This window comes from Branchiostoma floridae, chromosome 13 (assembly GCF_000003815.2).
Source record: "Branchiostoma floridae strain S238N-H82 chromosome 13, Bfl_VNyyK, whole genome shotgun sequence".
NCBI classification, from domain to species: Eukaryota; Metazoa; Chordata; class Leptocardii; order Amphioxiformes; family Branchiostomatidae; genus Branchiostoma; species Branchiostoma floridae.
Genome location: NC_049991.1, coordinates 848,413 through 869,352, shown reverse-complemented (window position 1 = coordinate 869,352; position 20,940 = coordinate 848,413). Strand labels below are relative to the sequence as shown.

Here is a 20,940-nt window from a genome sequence, read left to right as displayed (position 1 = left end):
AAGGAACCTGAAAGGCGGAACAAAAAGTGGAACCAGCAGCTGAAGAGGCGAAGAAGGAACCTGAAAAGGCGGAAGAAAAAGTGGAACCGGCAGCTGAAGAGGCGAAGAAGGAACCTGAAAAGGCGGAACAAAAAGCTGAACCGGCAGCTGAAGAGGCGAAGACGGAACCTGAAAAAGAGGAACAAAAAATGGAACCGGCAGCTGAAGAGGCGAAAAATGAACCTGAAAAGGCGGAGGAAAAAGCTGAACTGGCAGCTGAAGAGGCGAAGAAAGAAACTAAAGATACAGAACAAAAAGCTCAACCGGCAGCTGAAGAGGCCAGGAAAGAAACTGAAAAGGCGGAAGAAAAAGCTGAACTTACAACATCAGCAGTTGTTCCAGAGTCAACAACATCACCAGGTATTCTGGAACCAACAACATCAGCAGGTGTTCCGGAACCAACAACATTATCAGTTGTCCCGGAACCAACAACATCAACAGGTCTTCCCGAACCAACAACATCAGCAGGTGTTTCCGAACCAACAAAATCAGCAGGTGTTCCCGAACCAACAACATCGGTAGGTGTTCCAGAACCAACAACATCAGCAGGTGTTCCCGAACCAACAACATCAGCAGGTGTTCCCGAAACAACAACATCAGCAGGTGTTCCAGAACCAACAACATCAGCAGGTGTTCCAGAACCAACAACATCAGCAGGTGTTTCAGAACCAATAACATCGGTAGGTGTTCCCGAAACATCAACATCAGCAGGTGTTCCCGAAACAACAACATCAGCAGGTGTTCCCGAACCAACAACATCAGCAGGTGTTTCAGAACCAATAACATCGGCAGGTGTTCCTGAACCAACAACATCAGCAGGTGTTCCCGAACCAACAACATCAGCAGGTGTTCCCGAACCAACAACTTCAGCAGGTGTTTCAGAACCAATAACATCGGCAGGTGTTTCCGAACCTACAACATCACCAGGTGTTCTAGAACCAACTACATCACCAGGTGTTCCCGAACCAACAACATCAGCAGGTGTTTCAGAACCAATAACATCGGCAGGTTATCCTAAAACAAGAACATTGGAAGGTGCACCTAAACCAACAACACCGGCAGGTGACAAAAAAGAACCAGAACCGTCGGTAGTTGATACAAAGCCAACAGCGCTCAACATGGCCACACTTATAATGCCCGCCACTGACCCATCGTCTGTGATATCCGAAGGTGAGGTGGAAGAATTACGTGCAGTGGCCAAGCAGCTGGGGATGGAAAAGGAAGTTGCCGGTGCACTGCAACGCATGCAACAGCTGGCTGCCGAGCACAAAACTCTGAAGGTGAACATCGAGACCTTGAAGAAAGAAGAGAAAACATCCGGAAAGCAAAAAAGGGTAGGCGGCGCCAAAAAGACGCCTGCCGTATTGCCCAAAGGACGTTCGGCTACAGAGAAAGAGGACAAATCTCCTGGAGGTATTCTAGCCACAGTGAAGTCACATATTGAGAAACTGAGGCCAACAGGCTTTAAAATCCCTGACAAAACCCGTGACCAGCCACCAACCGAGCCGAAAGAACCAGAGGGAGAAACGCCTACTGGCTCGGTGGCACCCGTGCCTGAGCGCAAGAAGAAGCGAAAGAAGAAGAAGAAACCAAAACAATCTCCTCAGCCTCTCCCTAAACGGTCTAGGTACCATCAATATGCTATCGCAGGTGCATTCCATGCATCTGTAGATTCCATGTGGCTAGAACCTTCTCTGGACCATTGAATACCCATATTCATGGAGAAAGGGGGCGCAGAGACAAAACCGGCATACACGAGGAGTGGTGTTTATTCCACAAAAGGGCAGCTCTCGTGACATGACACAATCAACATGATCACAATCGTCATAATCACAACGGACCCTAGATTTTATCAAATTATGATTTGCTCACAGTAAAGAATGCCAGGATTGTTTTTTTGGGTCCATCAATGTTGATATGTACTATTGTACAGTCTCAGTGTAGTTGATGTCAACACTGGCTGCTGCGTTGCAAGTGTCCCTCTAATGCGACTTACCCGAATCCGATTTGCAAGGTTTAGTATTAACGGGACCAGGTACATGTAAGAACTTGGAACAGGTAAGAAATATTGTTCTGAATAACATTCTAGAAAGGGCAGTAATAAAGATTGTTCAATTTTGTCAAGTCAAGACGTGTTAAACGTTTGTTGCCTTCATGAAAAATGTTTTGGGGTGTCTGTATCTGTTTGTGTTTCCTGATAGTAGTCAGCATAACTTTTCTGTCCCCCTGGTGTGTGACCTTGGTACTGAAGCATAACTTCTGGATTTTGCATACTTTGTCCTGAACAGGCGATCTTCTTGGTGCTGGTGGCAGGTAGACTTTCATGTGAGAAAGAAGTAATATAGGTCTCCCTAGTTAAGCGTACCTTCGGGGAGCGACCAAATCGCAACAAGGCTGGGCGTACTCCAGGCTATTGATTGTCGAAAGTTCAACAACGTGCAGTCGGCTCGGTACTTAGATGGAAGGCCACCAAGGAAAACTGGATGCTGTAGTCGGGTCATTCCAATGACTCTTTAAAAATGGTGCATACTTCTTTCTCTGCTAAGAGGAAGAGTATGAAAGCTACACACACTACACTACCAGCCTAGCCCCCTGTTGTAGTGTCACCAGGGCTATGAAACAGAGACGGGCACCAATGTTTGACAAAAACACCGCTACAATTCTAAAACTAGCCGCTAAGAGGCCAAAACGTATGTCACGTCTTTCCAACCACCCAAAGCATTGTGAAGATAGCATGTCAACAACACGAACCCGGAAGTTCCGTTCCGCCGCAGTACCATGGGAAGCCGCTAGGGGGCCCAAAGTCTAATCATTTCCAGCTTTCATTACAACCCACCAACACACCAAGTATGAAATCAGACCATCCAGCCGTTGTTGAGTTATTTTGTTGACAGACACTAGTAAAAATATAACCTCCATGACATATTAATGGTAATGAAGCAAAGAACCACTTGCTTAGGCTTAGGTCACATTTAAAAAAAGGGGCCCGGCCGGGCAGCTTTCGGGAGCGAAAAGAATGATATAAAAGACATTTGAATACACAAAATGTCAAAATAAGATTCAATGGCATAATTTGTGTATTTTTCTAGGTATACGGTTTGATTTTTCGTTTCTAAAAACATCCCGGCCGGGCCCCGGTTTGGAAAAGTGACCTAAGTCTAAGAAGAATCCATTAAAGACAAGAAGAAGTTGAGATGATCAACTCGTCCTAGTACAATTCTGGACTGTCCTGAATTCCAATCTTCTCTTTGACATCTTTATATAAAGAAGTGAAGAATCATTTAGGGGAGGGAACGAAAGAGGTCAAATCAAAAGATCCACTTCTTTTATACGTTGTCGTTGGAGGAATGCCGGATTTCTGCTGTCATGCAATGAAAACGAGTTGTCCTATACCGACGAAAGTTATCAAGACAATAGACACAATCTTATCGGCAATGTCACTTTGTGCGCTATCAGCTGAAACATTTTATCCATTTCCCCCATTTCCCTCGTAGTCCCTTGTCTATAATTAAATTCTTATGATAAGTAAGTATGAATGTAAGTGGACTCAAGAAAATAGGCTCCCATTGTACTCATGGGCCTTCGTATGTACTGCCCAAAACTGATACGAGCGTGCAGTTGCCTTCGTTATGAAACCCAAGTGTTCAGGAAAGATGACGTGATACAGTAAGGAAGAACAGAAGTAGCCTGTTACTTAGCAGTTTCGTCATTCATTCGTCACAGAAATCCTTCATAAATCAAACCGTATCCCTGCAAAATTGATTGGTCCCCTCTCGCCCCTTGTTTCTTTAAATCAAGTCTCAAACTACATTGTGAAAATCAGTTTGACACGGGTTTACAGAACAGAATTAGAAAGGCTTCCTTACAAAAATACAGCTGATTTCTCGGGGTGGCTGATCAATCAAATGCCATCATTTACAGCCTTGATAGTGTAAATTTGCATATACAGCAACATATTCCAAATATTCTCCTGCTGAACGATTTGGTATTCCATGAGCGTGACGAAATGTAAGGTAAGGAGCCAGCTGAGTAATCGAGTTATGGTGCAGATTACATGCCCACACAGGCCGAAACACGTAGTTTTGTAGACAGAAAAGTGGTAAAGTTAGGTAAAAGATTTTGATTAGACAAAGACTCACCTATGCGACTATGGAGTCTGCACGGTCAAGTCTGTTTGACATCCCCACGGAGAGACCTCGTAGCTGTGCCGGTGCGAGCTGTGTGTCCATGGCTTGTGAACCTGAACTTGGCAGGTCAGTGACAATTTTGACCAGAGTCTGTGCGTGCGTGCGTGCGTGTGTTTGTGTGTGCGTGTTATTTCCACCTACTACAGGTAGATTGTGCTGACGTGTGTTGGTAGGTGTTGGAGACATACATTTCAAAGTCAAGTTCGGATCGCAAACCGACTTTCCGTGATCCGTATCTGTATCTATAACGTTATAGCCGGTATAACACCTGGCGCGGCAATGGTAACGTTACCTCCCATTTGTATATCTTTAGTTTTGTTCCAGACATGTAATGATCTTTATTTTTTGGTGGCAAGGATTGTCAAGTTTATGATTATGATCCCGGAAGAAGTGGTGCATATGCATATATAAGAGTATATGCGTTTGGGCTCTATTTTAGAATACTTCAAGCTCTATTTTAGAATACTCCAAGTAATAACAAATGGATTTTTCAGCGTTGGGCATATAACGTTAACTAGCTTAATAGGTAAAGATTTATAAGATCAGAGGCAAATCAATTTGCTTAATTAGTGAGAGCTGTTTGGTTGACGTTTCAGCCAAGTGGACCTTAGTAGAAACAAGTCTCCTCCGCCCAACACGTTCCGTCTGGAGTCCGAGAACCGCTTCAGTGTTGCCACCGTGCGGGAGGTCATCCTGACCGTGCTGAGGTGTAACTTGGGCGGCGACACCTACCAGGTGGACCGAGCACGGGAACTGACCAAAAGCCTGGCGCAGGACATCATGCGGAGGGTGAAGGCTCTGGAGTATGACAGGTACGGGTACCATGGGAACCAGACCCTAGCCTACCCTGGAAGCCAGACTTTTATCCAGGACCGGCAGAGAATTTGTTTGGCAGCCAAGGCAGGTTTTCCCTACTCTCCAAGCAAGGTTAGGCTCCGGCTGAACGTCAGAAAACCGGAACCTAACCTCTGCTTGGAGAGTAGGTTTTCCCGAGGACCTTAGGTAAGCACTCGGGGAGGAGTCATGCAGGGCGAGAGTTTGCCGGCCTAGGTAGTGCCCAACAGATTCTCTGTCGGCCGTTTTGATTTTTTACATTCAAAGTACAGTAAGTATTTACACTGTATGCAATATGCTGCCCGACTAGAAAGTCTATAATGTCCGTGTTTTTTGTAGAATGAAGCTGGTGGTTGTTGTTTCTATCGGAGAGAAGCGAGGCCAGTGTGTCCACGTGACGAGCCGCTGCCTGTGGGACGTCCGGCGGGACAACTTCGCTGCGGCTTCGTTCCACAACGAGTCTTTGTACGCCACGGGAACCGTGTTTGGGGTGTATTACGAATAGAATTTCCTCATTATTTATGTAAACGAAGTCCTGATTTGCATTATTTACAAAACATTATGTTGGTCTTCATCAAAGCCATCTGTAGGTCAAGAAACATGAAAATTCATCAAATCCTTCCTGACTTATCTTGTTTCAAAGTCTGCAGCTAAAATATTCCCACAGTCCCAAATTAGCTAAGAGGACCCAACAGGTTTTCCAATCAAAAATCGTGTCCAGTTGAAAACGAGTTATCAAAACTGGAAGTTCCGCTGAAGTATCATCGTAAGCCGCTAGGAGCCCAAATGTAATAATTCCGAGGTCTCATCAACGCCTACCAATCGACCAAATATCAAGATATCCAAATATTCTCGAACACACACATACACACACACATACTTACACACACACATACACACACACACAAACACACACAGACTCAAACACACACACACACACATACATACACACACACACACACACACACACAAACTGGCACACACACACACACACACACATACATACACACACACACACGCACACACACACACACTGACAACACGACCAGAAAAACAAAACTGATAATTACTGGTAAACGCTTATACATTCACTTGCTCGGGAGCATATGTCTGTCTGTGCGAGTCTGTGCGCATGTGTGTCTCAAAACACGTGAATGCCTGGACGGATTGTCTTCAAATTTGGTTTGTGGGTAGGTCTTGATAAGCCCTCTAAACGAGTAGATTTCGCCCTTCCCCTTGCGGCTTGCTATAGTATTGCAGGGGAACTTCCGGTTTTGAAAACTCTTGTTCTGAAAATGCTATGTTTCTTTTCTAAGATAAGACTTTGAAATTCGTACTTTAAACAAACAACTTGTATAATTTGGGTGGAGATCAAGATTTATGCAAATGAGGACCTTATTTGCATAATCAATGATTCACATTTATAATACTTCACTCAAAACTGTTATCATTAACTAAAGAAGGTACCAGGTCGTGGAACTCTAGTTGCTTCCGCTGATGTCAGTATGTCGCTTGTTGTGTATTTAGACATGGTTTCCAAAATGTTTGGCTTAATCCTGTCGTTAATGCAAACCATTTTGGAAATATATTCAAAAACCGTCTGCAAGATACGTTGGTAGGTGATAAGAAATAAAGTCAGCACTTATTGTAAAATGAAATAAAATTTGTTTCGACAAATATCTCTCATCTGTCCAAAACGATATTTAGAATAACCTAACGAAACTAAAGATTAGTGCTCACACAATACAAACCGAAAAGGGCCGACACTACAACATACCATCCAATGAGAGGCTGTGTCCCATATGCTATAACGGCATTTAGAACGAATTCCACTTCATAATGTATTGTCCGACCCACGTTGAAGACCGTCAAAACCTATTATAATCCAAAATGTATGTAAGTCCAAAAAAGTACCACCACATGTCAAGACACTGATCTTCAATATGTCATTATATTGTTCTGTTCATATATCTACCTATGTAGTAGGCCAATTCAGTTACAACTCCTTGCAAAACGAGACAATGCTTTATTGACATAATGTTCTGAAGTATTAGCTTGTATGTCATATGTATAATGTTATACTGTTAGATTAGATTAGTTGTTAGATTCCTGCAATAGCACAAATGTCAACTCCCATGTATGTACATATTGCCTTACATTGTACCTGTTACAGTTTTCGCGTAACTTAGTTCTTCTTGTATTTCCGCGATGATAGAATGAGAAGAAAATCATTCCATTTCTGACTTAACGTTTGCAAATCATACTACAAACACTGATAGATTGTTCATTATTTTATCGTCGTATCTCATCGTTGTCCATCCTACCAAAGCATATACTGGATGTCATCTGTTGTTCTGATCAACTAGCGCTCTGGGTATCCAGGAAAAGACAATGTAGAGGTCTCGTATCTACCACAGATATCAATTAAACTTTCGAACCTTCCGTCTGAAACAATTATCATTATTTTCATACAGATTTGCACATGATAAGTTTTAACTTTGAACTGCATTCAACTAAAAAATTCTTTAATTTGACGTTCATATATTCAGAGAAACGAACAACAGACTGAGCTCATCTGTACTGTGGCCCAGAAGTAGAAGGTTACAAGGTTTCAACGCGGCCACCGTAGTACATCAGTGCCCTCTGACTTTGACACCGGAGATGTTCTTGTTGTCGGCGGGGTCGGTGAAACCTTTCCCGGAGAAGTCCGTCATGTTGGTGCACCTCTTGATCTCCGAGTCATCAACCTGCTTAGCGGGAAAGAAATGATTTCGATCTTTCGTTAAAATAAATTACTTGCTTAGTTTTCTATACATTTTGCTGGGAAACATCTGATTATGAAAAATGTCAACAAAGGTAACTAATCCTCCCCGTATTAAAGTATTAGAAAAATAATAATCAGGTATCCACGATTTGAGCTGAAATAAGGTAATTTGTCAAGTAGGCAGTTATGATAATAGTGCGATGTAGCTAAAGCTAAGGGCACAACCCGCCGTACGTGCGATTTTTCCGTACGTGAAAATTTTTGCCTGCACGTAAAGTTCAACGGCGTGTATGCGTGCTCCAAAATCCGTCGGATTCCCTACGAGTTCGTACGGAGGCGGCCGCGGTACTTACCACTTACAGATTGCCCACGTTTTGGCACGTAGACCGCACGTATTAGCACGTGCGGCGGGCTGTGGCCTTAGCTTAATGCGAGCTACGACTAGCGATTTAAGCCAAGCAATAACTGCTGTTTTCTGTAAGTGTTTTTTTACAGGCAATATGAAGTTCGGCGCCGCTGAGGCGCTGTATGTAACACATGGTTGAAACAACTTCTGACAGCGGGAGGCTAGCTTTCACTGATTTCTTGACGTGTTACCGAGTTTGTGTTCCTACTGACCATGTGAAGCGGCGTGTAGGAGGCGTTGTAATGCTCGTACACGGGGTCGTTCGTGGCCCTGTTGTACGCGATCAGATATCCCCATCTCATCCGGTCCGACTTGTTCGCGTCGCTCCGGTGCAAGACGTTAGAGTGGAAAAATATGGCATCGCCAGCTTCCAATTCTGCATGCACCACTTCTAGCACCTAGACACAACAGAGGAAATGTTTCCACAAGGAGGATGGCGATGATTTACAAATAAAATATGTCAATAGAATATTTTTTATATTGGAATTGATACAGTTCCGAACAAAAGACCTGGGCTTTCGGTGACCGTTGAACGCTATCTTTGCAGTGTGGATTCTGTGTTAGCTTCCTTTTTCCTTTCCGAGAAACAGAGTGTTTGTAGTGACTTTGTCCTTGTGGGGAGACTGTCCATGATAGGACTGTATATAAATGCATATATAAAACTAAGTTAAAACTAAGAATATCAATGGATATCATGCAAACCTAATTTGCATAACCAATGAAACAATACTATAATTTCATGGTGGTAAATCCCCGCACATGGAGCAACAACAATGGAGCACACACATCAAGACCCATCCACCGCATAACGTCATATATAATGAAAATAGCAGAGACTTGACCTTCTCCAGATGTTGCACCCTGTCAGGGTCCGCTCCTGTCTGTCCCCCCACACGTTTGTGATCGATGCGGCCCGCACGGTGTGACCCCCGCATCACCTGTCCACACACAGGTCATAGGTCATGACTTCATACATGATCCACACACAGGCCATAGGTCATTACTCCAACCATACAGATCACCTGATCCACAAACAGGTCATAGATCGTTACTTCAACCATACAGATCACCTGATCCACACACAGGTCACAGGTCATTAATTCAACCATACTGATTACCTGATCACACACAGGTCATAGGTCATTACTCCAACCATACAGATCACCTGATCCACACACATTTCACAGATCGTTACTCCAACCATACAGATCACCTGATCCACACACATTTCACAGATCGTTACTCCAACCATACAGATCACCTGATCCACACACAGGTCATTACTCTAACTCTTACAGATCACCTGATCCACTCACAGGTCATTACTCTAACCCATACAGATCACCTGATCCACACACAGGTCATAGGTCATTACTCCAACCATACAGATCACCTGATCCACACACTGGTCACAGGTCAACACCAACCTGAAGACACCCGTTTTGCTTGTCAGCTGCGTCCATGGCAATGAACACTGTTCCCATGTCTGGAAACAGCAGGCCGTTGTTATACCAGTATCTAATGTTAAGAAATAGGATAAAGGTCAGACAATGACGACTACATGTCCAGTTATGAACATTTTGTCACTACTCTTTGCAAACCTTGGAATACTTCACCAAATAGTAGTTATTTTATGTAGCGTCCACTACTTTACTTTTACTTTATTTGCTTTTCAAGAACAATAGCACATTACACTAAGATCATTTGACCTGTTTTTCAACTATGAACTGATATGCGAATGAGGTTATGATAAATTTTAGATAGTTCTGAAACAAAAACTAGGGTTCCATGACCCCATACCTTCGCCAAATGATTTAATCCTGTACAACTGGTGTATCAATTGTATTTGTCATTAATTATGCAAATAAGGTCCTTATGTTACCATCCCTGAACAGAGACGGTAGGCGCCATAGACTTCCTCAACGTATAATCCCCTGCTTACTGAGTCACGTGCTCTATCTGCATAGCATGACGTCACGACGGCAGTGAATTGTTCATTCCTTGACAAAAGTCTGTCCTTGGTGCTGCATACCATCAATACATGAGCAAGTAAGTCTGTCCTTGGTGCTGAACACTATCAATACATGAGCAACTACGTCTTCCTTTGGTGCTGAACACTATCAATACATGAGCAACTACGTCTGGCCTTGGTGCTGAACACTATCAATACATGAGCAACTACGCCTTTCCTTGGTGCTGAACACTATCAATACATGAGCAACTACGTCTGGCCTTGGTGCTGAACACCATCAATACATGAGCAACTACGTCTGTCCTTGGTGCTGAACACTATCAATACATGAGCAACTACGTCTGGCCTTGGTGCTGAACACCATCAATACATGAGCTGGTCCTTGGTGCTGAACACTATCAATACATCAATGCATTGTTACAATATTGGTGAAGAATAGTTTGACCCACCCATAGTCCTGGTGCCACACAAACGCCCCTCCTTCCTGCGGCTTCTTAATGTTAACCTTAGCATGGTACTGGTACACCTCTCCTCCAAGCAGCTGGATAAGATACATAACGTTACATGTCATTTGTTAAAGACAGTACAAAACAAAAAGCTGAGGTGGCTTATAGCGCAAATAAACTGGTTTCATTTTTTTGCCTAAACGTGAGCACGCAGACACGCCGCGTAAACTTTGTGTGCCATCGGGCTGCGGATTCGCACCGGGTTGTGCCCTTAGCCTGAGCTTTAGGTTCCCATACAAATAAAGGGCACACTAGTGCACACATACGCTCTCGCGCACCTACTCACCATATGTGCCATCATCATGGATGATTCCGTTCAGGAAAGACGGGGAGAGTGGCATGCCGGTAGTGCTTGTTACCTCACCTCACGGGATTGGTTTTGTTCTGCGCGCATATGCGTGCGTCCGCACGCGTGCGTGCGCATGTGTATGTGCGTGCGTGCGTATGTGAGTGCGTGTGCGTATACATAAGTATGCACGCGCAGAACAATACTTCAATCCTGTGAGGTGAAATAACATTTAGTACTGCCTATGTGACTCTCCCGTCTTTCCTGTTAGAAACATTCACGATGTACGTGAGTAGGTTTGTTATCTGCCAGTGTACTTTTCACGGATAATCACCTTTTCAAACGTCCCCGCCACTTTCCTGCTGCGAGCGATGATGCCCGTGACGTCATTCCCTGGATGTTTCCAGAGGCAGACCTTGACCAGACGTCCGGTGTCGTCCTTAGACTCGAAGGCGTTGGACAACATCCCGCCATCAGCGCCCCCTACCGTCTGGCGAAGCTTCTCCACCTCTTCCGCGTCCAGCAAATTCCTGAAGGCCACAGCAATAAATTTAATGGAAGGCATTTAAGCGCTCATTAATTTTCGCCTGATTTCAGAAAACGATTTTTTTCTTCTTTTTCAGGGATGTTCAGATAGACCAAAAACTTAAAGGGTAAATAGGTTGTGTTATGACCTAATAATCTTACGAGGGGCATTCAATAAGTAATGTCCCTGACCCATTTTCCATAGCAGGAGATTAATGAAACTTGGCACAGTTATTAGTCTTTCTCTTCATAGGAACCACCCAGAGTTTTGCATTTCTCCCATCATTTGATGTAGCTCTGGACACCGTTCTTGTAGGACATCCCAGGTTGGTCCTCCAACAGATACCTGATCAATGGCAGAAGAGGGACGACCAGGTCTGGGAGCTGTTTCCACAGACTTCCGGCCTTGTTTGAATTCAGGATGCCAGCGTTTTACAAGGTCATATGATAGGGCATCATCACCATAAGTTTTTTTCATTTCATCAAAAGTCCCTTTTGGTGTGCGTCCTTTCAAATACAAAAACCGGATCACTGCGCGACACTCAACTTGCTCAATTTCACACCTGGTCCATTTCACACCTGTCTCAGTTCAAACACCAGTAAATCAGTAACCACAATTAGTTCAGAGCTGTTTTTTGTAACATAACCAATAGAGATATGACTCATTACACATGCAAAATTTCATCTAGATCAGACAACTGGCAGTGGGTCAGGGGCATTACTTATTGAATGCCCCTCGTATGTATCATTGACACTAGAGAGGTAGCCATGACTGTAGGGTCAGGCACCGTAGGGTCTGCTTGAAGACTACTAAAGGGGAGAGGCAAGGGTCAGAACAATATATATATATGTATGCAGATGATATCATTGAAGTCCTAATACATATATAAGCATATATCATTACACATACACATACATGGCATAATATGTTTTAGACATATGCTAAATGACACAGAACAGAAAAGATCTTTATCTGTTACAAGCCAACCGCCAAGACACACCTACCGTACACCGACCGCACACCTACCGTACAATAACAAACCCGTCCCGGGCAAAGTCCTCCTTCATCTGAGGTGAAACGTCGAACTCCCCAGCCTTGTATGTGTACTCTTCATGAGAGAGAGGGAAGAACATACATGCTTGTTTGAACTCTTATTTATTCATGAAAGCTCAAAACGGTCGCTTTTCATTGAGGTCAGTGAGGGAAGAGGCAAGGGTCAGACAACGTATATAACAGAGGTACAGGTTACATCGTTTTAAGTACATATAAGTCTATAAGTACACATTTTTGCATACATGGTACAAAATACATGATAAAGAGAACTGCTACATGATTCAAGTCGGTTCATTTTGGCCGTTCCCCGTTCATGATGCAAAAAATGAAACGGTTCTATCGGTTAGGCCTGGAAATCCGACAGCAAACGACAGGAAACGGTTTGCATTTTGCGTTCACGATGCAAACTTGCAAACCGTTTCAGTTCCTTCAAAAGGCATGGTAATGTGACCTCTGACCCCTCAAGTTGTTGTGATCTTGCCCAAACGTGTACTTCTGTGTCAGATTATTGGTCTTTGATCGAAATTGAACCAATGTATTACTGAATCCGGGTTCTGTCATGACCTTGGAGATGCCTCTGAAAACATTGTGGTCCCGATATATGCCATGCTATGACATTTCCACTAGATTAGGCTCCTCACACATTAACCTGCGATATCACTGCTGGGTCATCAGTCGACCAGGAGGCGGCCTGATAATAACCGGAAGAAACCGTTTCAATACTACCTCCCGAGGAGGTTCAGAAAAAAAAAAGTTTCCTATCGCTTCAGATCCGTTTCGGAGCGTTCATGACGACAAAACTTATCCGTTTCAGCTTGCCTAACCGATGGAACCGTTCATTTTTTGCATCATAAACGGGGGCTAAGAGTCTCCAGGAAACCAGTTCCAGATGGTGGGTCCACGGTAGGCGATGGCTCTTCTGATGGTTTCTCGCTGGAGTTTTATATTAGCTACATTTAACGTTAGATCTTCTACCCCTCTTCTACCCCTTTCCGTGGTGCCCAGAAAATGGCCCCAAAGAATACCAAGTCTTATAATTGCAACAAAATGGAGTGGAACCTTTCCCCTTCAACCCACCTCCTGGCTGTCCGTCAAAACTAGAATTTGAATCACTAAGGGGTGGAATTGAACTAGCAATCGGCCAAAGTTTTAGCACTGAAATGAGTAAATGTTTATTCTTCATTCTTTCGTTTTGACCGAGTTGGCGGGATAAAGTGATCGGACAGCAGAACAAATATCGCACTAATAGATTGTGTGTGTCTGTTGGTGAACTCACCACACGTCGCCATGCCGCGTTTTACTTCTCTGCGGAACCTACAACAGTGAAAACAGTCTGTGACCCAGCCTTCACTGTTGTGTGGGAGTGATTCAGCGCAATTTAAAGGTCAAAAGTTCGACGGGATCTGAGTAGACCTGCCCTGGAGGTTCAAAGTTGTGTTGTCAGACGTGGGGGTCACAAGTCACCACAACTATTTGTTTTGACTTCTTAAAGCCAGGTCGTTAAAGGTAAAAGGGTAAAGGTAGTGAGTTGTTTATATCCACTGTGTCTAGGGCACGGTATCGAAAGGCGGGTCCATCCCTCTCCTGCCATTGTCTCCTTTTCGAGTAAAGTTTTAACGTTACCTCCCCAACCGAAGTCAGGTATGACTTTTCACACCTGGGTAGAGTGGGGAAAGTCAACTTAATGATTACTATACACTGCGGGTGGGTACCGGTACAGAAAATTCGGGTACAGGTCCAGAGGATCAGGTCAAGGTCCGAACCTGATTATCTTTGAAAACATGTGAATGGGCAAAACTCAAAGCAATGGCCCATTTCACTACAAAGGAATCTGTTTGATGGAGGATCCGACTTCTACTGGCGTTTAAAAATCCTATCTTGATGTTAACAACACTGGTGCCTGTGTTAACTTAGACCAATTTTGACTGTAGAAACTTGGTAAAAAAATGACAATAAAAAAACTCTCCTTCGGTCTTGTTATTTTATTGGACCTGTAACGTTATAGCCCCAAACATGTGAACGCATGCCAGTATAATCTGTGAATTTTCTAATCTGTGCAAAATCCTGTCACTAATTTTTTACAGGTCTGGATTTGACTGGTCCAACAAGAAAAAAAAAACGGTTTTGTGTCAGTAGACCGTATGGTCCAAATCGTCTGCAGAAATGAACTTGAAGGTGGTATCTCACTGCACTTGGTGCAACAGCGCGGCACTGCAGGGTTCGAAGATTACAACAAATTTCAGAGATAAAGAACAAATTTTCTAACGTTTTGTGTATTTTGTTGTCTTCCAAGTCATACTTTTACATATTACACATCTAAATCATAAAAAAATCTGTGAAAATAACACAACAGTGCCGCAGTGAACGAACCCCGCAGTGCTGCACCAGTGCCCCAAGGGCAGTGAGATACGACCTATCCAAAAGAAGAAATGAAGAACTAGAAGTGTGATTTGTAATATCCGATGTCCAATAACTTCATAAGGATGTATATTATCTTACAATTTTTTATTGAATAAGACTTACATGGTTGTGTGTAAACACCCCACCCAAGGTAGAGACTGTTGTGAGCAGACCAAGTCTAACAAGGCTGGACTCCAGGCTATGTAATTCTGGTGTCATTGGTGATATGAACAATTCAACAGCTACCAAGACGAGGATTGTCTTCTGGGAGCAAAAGAAAATCCTTTTGGTACCAAAAAGTCTGTTTTTGTATGGAATCTGTATCATGCACATACATGCATGCGTATGTGTACATCTGTTTTAAGCATTTGTATTTGTTCCTTTATTGTTACAGAGCCCTAAAAGATAGGGTATCACAATAAAATCAGTGCAGGCATCTGAGACCCAGCTTTGTGCTATTCTACCATGAAATGACAAAAACTGACAGATAAATTTGAAAGTTTTAATCAGGTACAAGTCTACATTTCTACTGTTCACCAATAGAACTGGACTATCAAGCTACATAAAATCACAGAATGTGACGACACGCCTGTCAAAGTCTATCCATCAAACACACAACAATGACATACTGGGTGATCATAGCTACCAGACTTTTCCTCCCATAACCCATTCTTGCTATGTTCTTTGGTCCTCGTCATTGCAGTTTCATCCTCAAGTGAGTTTTTTTTCTCAAACTTCTTTAAATGAATACACGTTTGATTTGTTTGAGTCTCGCACAACCAGCACTTAACTCACAAACGAGACACTCATGTTACCGGTTATGCCATCATGGTTGTTAATGCATGCTGCAAATCACTTGTTTAAACAGTTAAATGATGAAGATGAATGGGTTATGGACAAAAAGACCTGATGCCCGTGTTTACCTACCTCTATCCTTGTATATGCAAATAAGTAAGTAATCCTCGTATACATTTGTTAAAAAAAAGGGGGGGGGGGGCACTGCCACTGCTGAGTCACCAGAGATTTGACAAGTCACTCAGCAAATTTTATACATAAAGAATTTCATACACAAAGAACTAATTTTCTCATGTCTTGTTGTCTTATAAAATCAAAGATGACAAAAATCCACTTTTGCTCACTTAACAGTCACTTAGCGATTGTTGTTTAGTATTAAGAGGGCATTAGCAGTGTCATTACTATAGTTATTATTATGAGTACCATGAAATGGACAGATCTTTTACTGACTAAAAAAAAGTACCACATTACACTTCTATATCAACCTTTCAACCCCCTTTTTACAGCTATGAAAAATGAAAACAAAGTATAAGCCAAAATTTCTAATAAAACTGGCATCAATACAGTGGTGTTAGACTTGAACCAGGGCTGCCCAAGATAGTACTCCGTTCCAGCCTGTTTCCCGAACTCCACTGTAACTTATTCTCAGTATCTCCAAACTGTCACAATACAACAACAAATGAAAAGAACCAGGAATGCAGAAAATAAGACAATATTCCTTATGACAGTTTTCCATGGACATACATACAACATTCTCTGTACACTGCCTTCCTTCCTTCAAATACAGGTATGATTTCTGCTGTGAATTGAGTAATGCTGATCCCAAACTGTAGAAGAATCTACATTGTTGAGTTAGAGTCTTCTCATATTTTTGAAGTGAATCTGTAAGAAAAATCCATGGAGGTACACATAACTCACATATCATGGCTCAATATACTTTTCTTCTGTTACCTGCAAGTTGGACAGTTCTCAAATCATTGAAAGGTTCTGTGAATACACAACACTCTTGTAATAATTTTTCATAGGTTTGTACAGTAAGTGTAACAAATGAACAGGATGTGCCTCGAAGTACAGGTACCATCTCATCTTGAGACCTCTTGACTTATGAGTCCTGCAGACTTTAGCACACTGCTAATTTGGAACACATTATTTAATGATACCCACCCTGAAAATTCAGCATGTTTTCTTGGCAAGCTGCAATTGCAATTCTTTCCTGCATATTGCATGTATTTGAAGGAGGTACTTTGGGCAGTGCGGTGAATAGTTTGTACACGAGAATGTTGTGTTTTTCCTGTATTTGAAGGAGGGAGTACGCGAGAATGTTATATTTCCCTGCTAACGCGATGAGCTGGAGCTGGACCGACTGCGGTGACGACGGCGGCCCACGGAGCGGGATCGAGATCGGGACCGGCGAGGCCTTCTGGGAGAAATAGACCTACGTCGAATAGGACTCCTGAAATGAAATTCAACAGAACATGCAAATTAACTGTGGGCTATTGTTAGATGATAACATGAGCCACGAAAAATTGGTCCATGCCAAGAATTTAAGTTGTGAAAAGTTAGTTAGACGTAAAGTTGACTCAATGGCAGGGTCAGTTGAATTCTGGGACGATCGAGACAATATTACTTGTACTTGGTGAGAAAGATCAGAAATGTGTAACTTTGCTCGTGGTCAATTGAGCAACATTTTCTCTATGGTGCCCACCTGTCTATAGTGGCCACATTTCTCCAGTCCCTTGAGTGGCCGCTATAGGCAAGTTAGACTGTACAGTAAATACCTACATAATCAAGGTGTGATGTTGACAATACCAGTGTTTTGATGCATGTTAGATTTATATTGTGAAGTATTTCCTGGTTCTTTTTGACCAAAACCTAATAAAACATCTTTCTCCCAAGCTTACTTTTTTCAAGACCGCCATAGAAAGAAACATTAATCTTTTTATGCCTGTGCGTTCTAGATATCGTTCTTAGTTGACGTACCTTCTTCTTGCACCACCAAACCTTGGTGGGGAAGGCCGGCCCCAGCGAGGAGGCATGGGGGGGCGGCGCGGGGGGCTGGGGCGGCGCCGGGGGCGGGCAGGCAGTACCATGGCTGCCGTCACCTCCTGACCATCAATTTGTCCTAACAAAATACAAATTAAAGTGATTTTAACACTTCACTTCACTTCATCTATTTTAACAAGTCTCTAAATAAAATACTAAGCGAAAACTTGAGCGAAAACCATGTGAATTCTTAATTGCTAGCAAAATTCGCCCCTCAAAATGCTGGAAATGGCATTTCAGAGGGTCAAGATTTCTAAATTTTGTGGCATGTCTCATTGCACCTTAGGTGCTGAAAATTAGGTCAGCAATAGTTCAGCTGCTGCCACCGCCTCTGAGTACTGTTATGTAAAATCTGATATAATTTTGAATTTATGGCACATTTGCTCATTTTACAGCTGATTTGCACGATTTACAGTATGGTAAAGAAAAATTTCCTGGGAAATGCACTAAAGTTGATGCGTCCACAGTACTTTCACCTGACTAGAAACAACAGACAATAAACCAGATAGCCAGTGTGTGGGTGTATTTGGGTGTGGATCTCAACAATGTAATCGAATCAACATAGTCTGTTCTACATAACTTGTACCAATATACATTAAAGACTTAAATGTGGTCCAACCTCCATCCATGTGTTTCATGGCTTTTTCAGCATCCTCAGCTTCCTCAAAGTCGATGTAGGCAAAGCCCTTGGACAGGTGTGCATTCACTCTGTCTACAGGCAGTTCCACTGTCTTCACCTGTGGGGACAGTCATTCTCATTATCATAATCATTACCATAATCATAATCATCACTGGATGGGCTGACTTATCTATCTTTGCAGGACCCCATTCACTGTCAAAAAAACGAAGAATCCAGTTAAAATTTTTCTATCGGATCAAAGACCGCACCTACCCTGAGTTGGGACCGTGTCATGCTTCCAAAATGTTGCCAGACTACCTCGTAATATTTAAGGGTGTGGCAACATTAAATTTCCATGTGTTGGGTAATCGGGCAGCTTGAATTAGCTTTTGACACGTGTAGTGCAGGTAGAAATACCTGGTCAAATCCAATTCTACATGTACATGCTTACACAGGTGATATTTCAAACAAGGAATGGAGGGGATTCAAGTCAATGCAAATGTACTGGGACATAATGTCATATCTTTCATATGCCTCTTTCATTTCCATTATGAATAAACACTGAGCCCTGCCCACCTTTCCATATACTGTAAAAATTTCCACCAAGTGGTCCTTGTTGACATTCCTGGTGAGGCGCCCGACGTGAAGTTTGGTAGGTTTGGGCGTGGGACTGCGTTTGCGAACCCTGCGGGGAGACCGTGACCTGCGGACATAGACATGAGGTCAGCAACGGTACAGAATTGAAACATACGGAAACACCAATTCATTTTCTAGCTTCTCCATCAATGGTTTAAGAAGAGCTCAACATAACAAGAGAGAGCTAGGATGATAACTCGAATCTGACCATATTCACTCATTTAAACTGTTTTATCAACTTTCCACTCAGACTCTGTTTTCATCTTAGAGTAAAGCATCCTTTCTTCAAACTTTGCAAACTGACCAATCAAATTAATCTCCAAGCAGATCCTACAATGGCATAAGATGGTACCAAACTGGCCAAGGAGTGTAGTCAGCCAAAAGGTTTTTTTTGTTCACTCCTCTGCCAGCTTTTGATACTATCTTATACTACCATAGGATCTGCTTGGAGATTTCAATCAAATTAGTGTGACCGTGGCTTAAGGACTATAATTCACAAAAACAAAGAGTGGGGATTTCTCCATGTCCTGACCTTGATTTGGTTTTGCGGCGTGAGACCTTCTCCACGCGCTGCTGTCCGCGGGTGCGGCTCCTGGAGGAGCTGGAACTGGAGCTTCCACTGGAGGAGCTGCTGCTGGAGCGGGACCTGGAGCCACTGCTGGAGCCACTGGAGCTACCGGAGGAGCTGGAGCCAGAACTGGAGCCACTGGAGCTACGGGAGCTCCCTGAGCTGGGGACAACAACAACAAACACGTCAGACTGAGATGTAGGGACCTGGAGCCACTGCTGGAGCCACTGGAGCTACCAGAGAAGCTGGAGCCAGAACTGGAGCCGCTGGAGCTACGGGAGCTCCCTGAGCTGGGGACAATAACAACAAACATGTCAGACTGAGATGTAGGGACCTGGAGCCACTGCTGGAGCCACTGGAGCTACCAGAGAAGCTGGAGTCAGAACTGGAGCCGCTGGAGCTACGGGAGCTCCCTGAGCTGGGGACAACACAAAACAAACATGTCAGACTGAGATGTAGGGACCTGGAGCCACTGCTGGAGCCACTGGAGCTACCAGAGAAGCTGGAGTCAGAACTGGAGCCGCTGGAGCTACGGGAGCTCCCTGAGCTGGGGACAACACAAAACAAACATGTCAGACTGAGATGTAGGGACCTGGAGCCACTGCTGGAGCCACTGGAGCTACCAGAGGAGCTGGAGCCAGAACTGGAGCCGCTGGAGCTACGGGAGCTCCCTGAGCTGGGGACAACACAAAACAAACATGTCAGACTGAGATGTAGGGACCTGGAGCCACTGCTGGAGCCACTGGAGCTACCAGAGGAGCTGGAGCCAGAACTGGAGCCGCTGGAGCTACGGGAGCTCCCTGAGCTGGGGACAACAACAACAAACATGTCAGACTGAGATGTAGGGACCTGGAGCCACTGCTGGAGCCACTGGAGCTACCAGAGGAGCTGGAGCCAGAACTGGAGCCGCTGGAGCTACGGGAGCTCCCTGAGCTGGGGATAACACCAACAAACATGTCAGACTGAGATGTACCACAGTTCATATGTTTAACAACAAGAGTGCCACTGGAGCTAACGGAGGAACTGGAGCCAGAGCTGGAGCCACTGGAGCTACGGGAGCTCCCTGAGCTGGGGATAACACCTGATAACGGTTGAACCCATGATGATAAAGCATGATAACGGTTGAACCCATGATGATAAAGCATAACGGTTGAAACCATGATGATAAAGCATGATAACCCATGATGATAAAGCATGATAACCAATGAAGATAAAGCATGATAACAATTTAACCCGTGATGATAAAGCATGATAATGGTTTAACCCATGATAATAAAGCATGATAACCGCCATGATAATAAAGCAT

At 43.6% G+C, this 20,940-nt stretch overlaps 3 protein-coding genes across 3 annotated transcripts; 1 reads left to right on the top strand and 2 right to left on the bottom strand.

Annotated features, from left to right (window-relative positions):
- The first annotated feature begins 18 nt into the window (after positions 1-18).
- LOC118429292 (proteoglycan 4-like) lies at positions 19-1,745 on the top strand. The gene is made up of 2 exons (XM_035839773.1): positions 19-652; positions 1,064-1,745. The coding sequence occupies exons 1-2, from the start codon at positions 189-191 to the stop codon at positions 1,743-1,745; spliced, it is 1,146 nt and encodes a 381-aa protein (XP_035695666.1). The 5' UTR covers positions 19-188.
- A 5,325-nt stretch (positions 1,746-7,070) lies between these two features.
- LOC118429650 (L-proline trans-4-hydroxylase-like) lies at positions 7,071-13,983 on the bottom strand. Its single transcript, XM_035840232.1, has 8 exons — positions 13,850-13,983; positions 12,547-12,628; positions 11,329-11,524; positions 10,652-10,743; positions 9,658-9,748; positions 9,073-9,168; positions 8,443-8,628; positions 7,071-7,807 (listed from the first exon to the last, which is right to left on the bottom strand). Exons 1-8 carry the CDS (start codon positions 13,860-13,862, stop codon positions 7,694-7,696), a joined length of 870 nt encoding a protein of 289 aa, XP_035696125.1. The 5' UTR covers positions 13,863-13,983; the 3' UTR covers positions 7,071-7,693.
- A 1,473-nt stretch (positions 13,984-15,456) lies between these two features.
- On the bottom strand, positions 15,457-20,588 carry LOC118429094 (RNA-binding protein with serine-rich domain 1-A-like). The gene is given in 6 exon segments (XM_035839468.1): positions 15,457-17,221; positions 17,749-17,890; positions 18,431-18,548; positions 19,007-19,133; positions 19,599-19,842; positions 19,844-20,588. Coding segments are annotated over 6 exon segments (1,368 nt in total). The 5' UTR covers positions 20,463-20,588; the 3' UTR covers positions 15,457-17,103.
- Between the last annotated feature and the right edge of the window lie 352 nt (positions 20,589-20,940).

Coding starts and splice junctions, on each gene's coding strand:
- LOC118429650 (XM_035840232.1), bottom strand. Junction 11,525..12,546: donor GACGGGTTTGTTATTGTACG/GTAGGTGTGCGG, acceptor TGTGGCCTTCAG/GAATTTGCTGGACGCGGAAG. Junction 8,629..9,072: donor GGGTGCAACATCTGGAGAAG/GTCAAGTCTCTG, acceptor TGTTGTGTCTAG/GTGCTAGAAGTGGTGCATGC.
- LOC118429292 (XM_035839773.1), top strand. CDS start 189: ATGGAACCGGCAGCTGAAGAGGCGAAAAATGAACCTGAAAAGGCGGAG. Junction 653..1,063: donor ACATCAGCAGGTGTTCCAGA/ACCAACAACATC, acceptor TCCTAAAACAAG/AACATTGGAAGGTGCACCTA.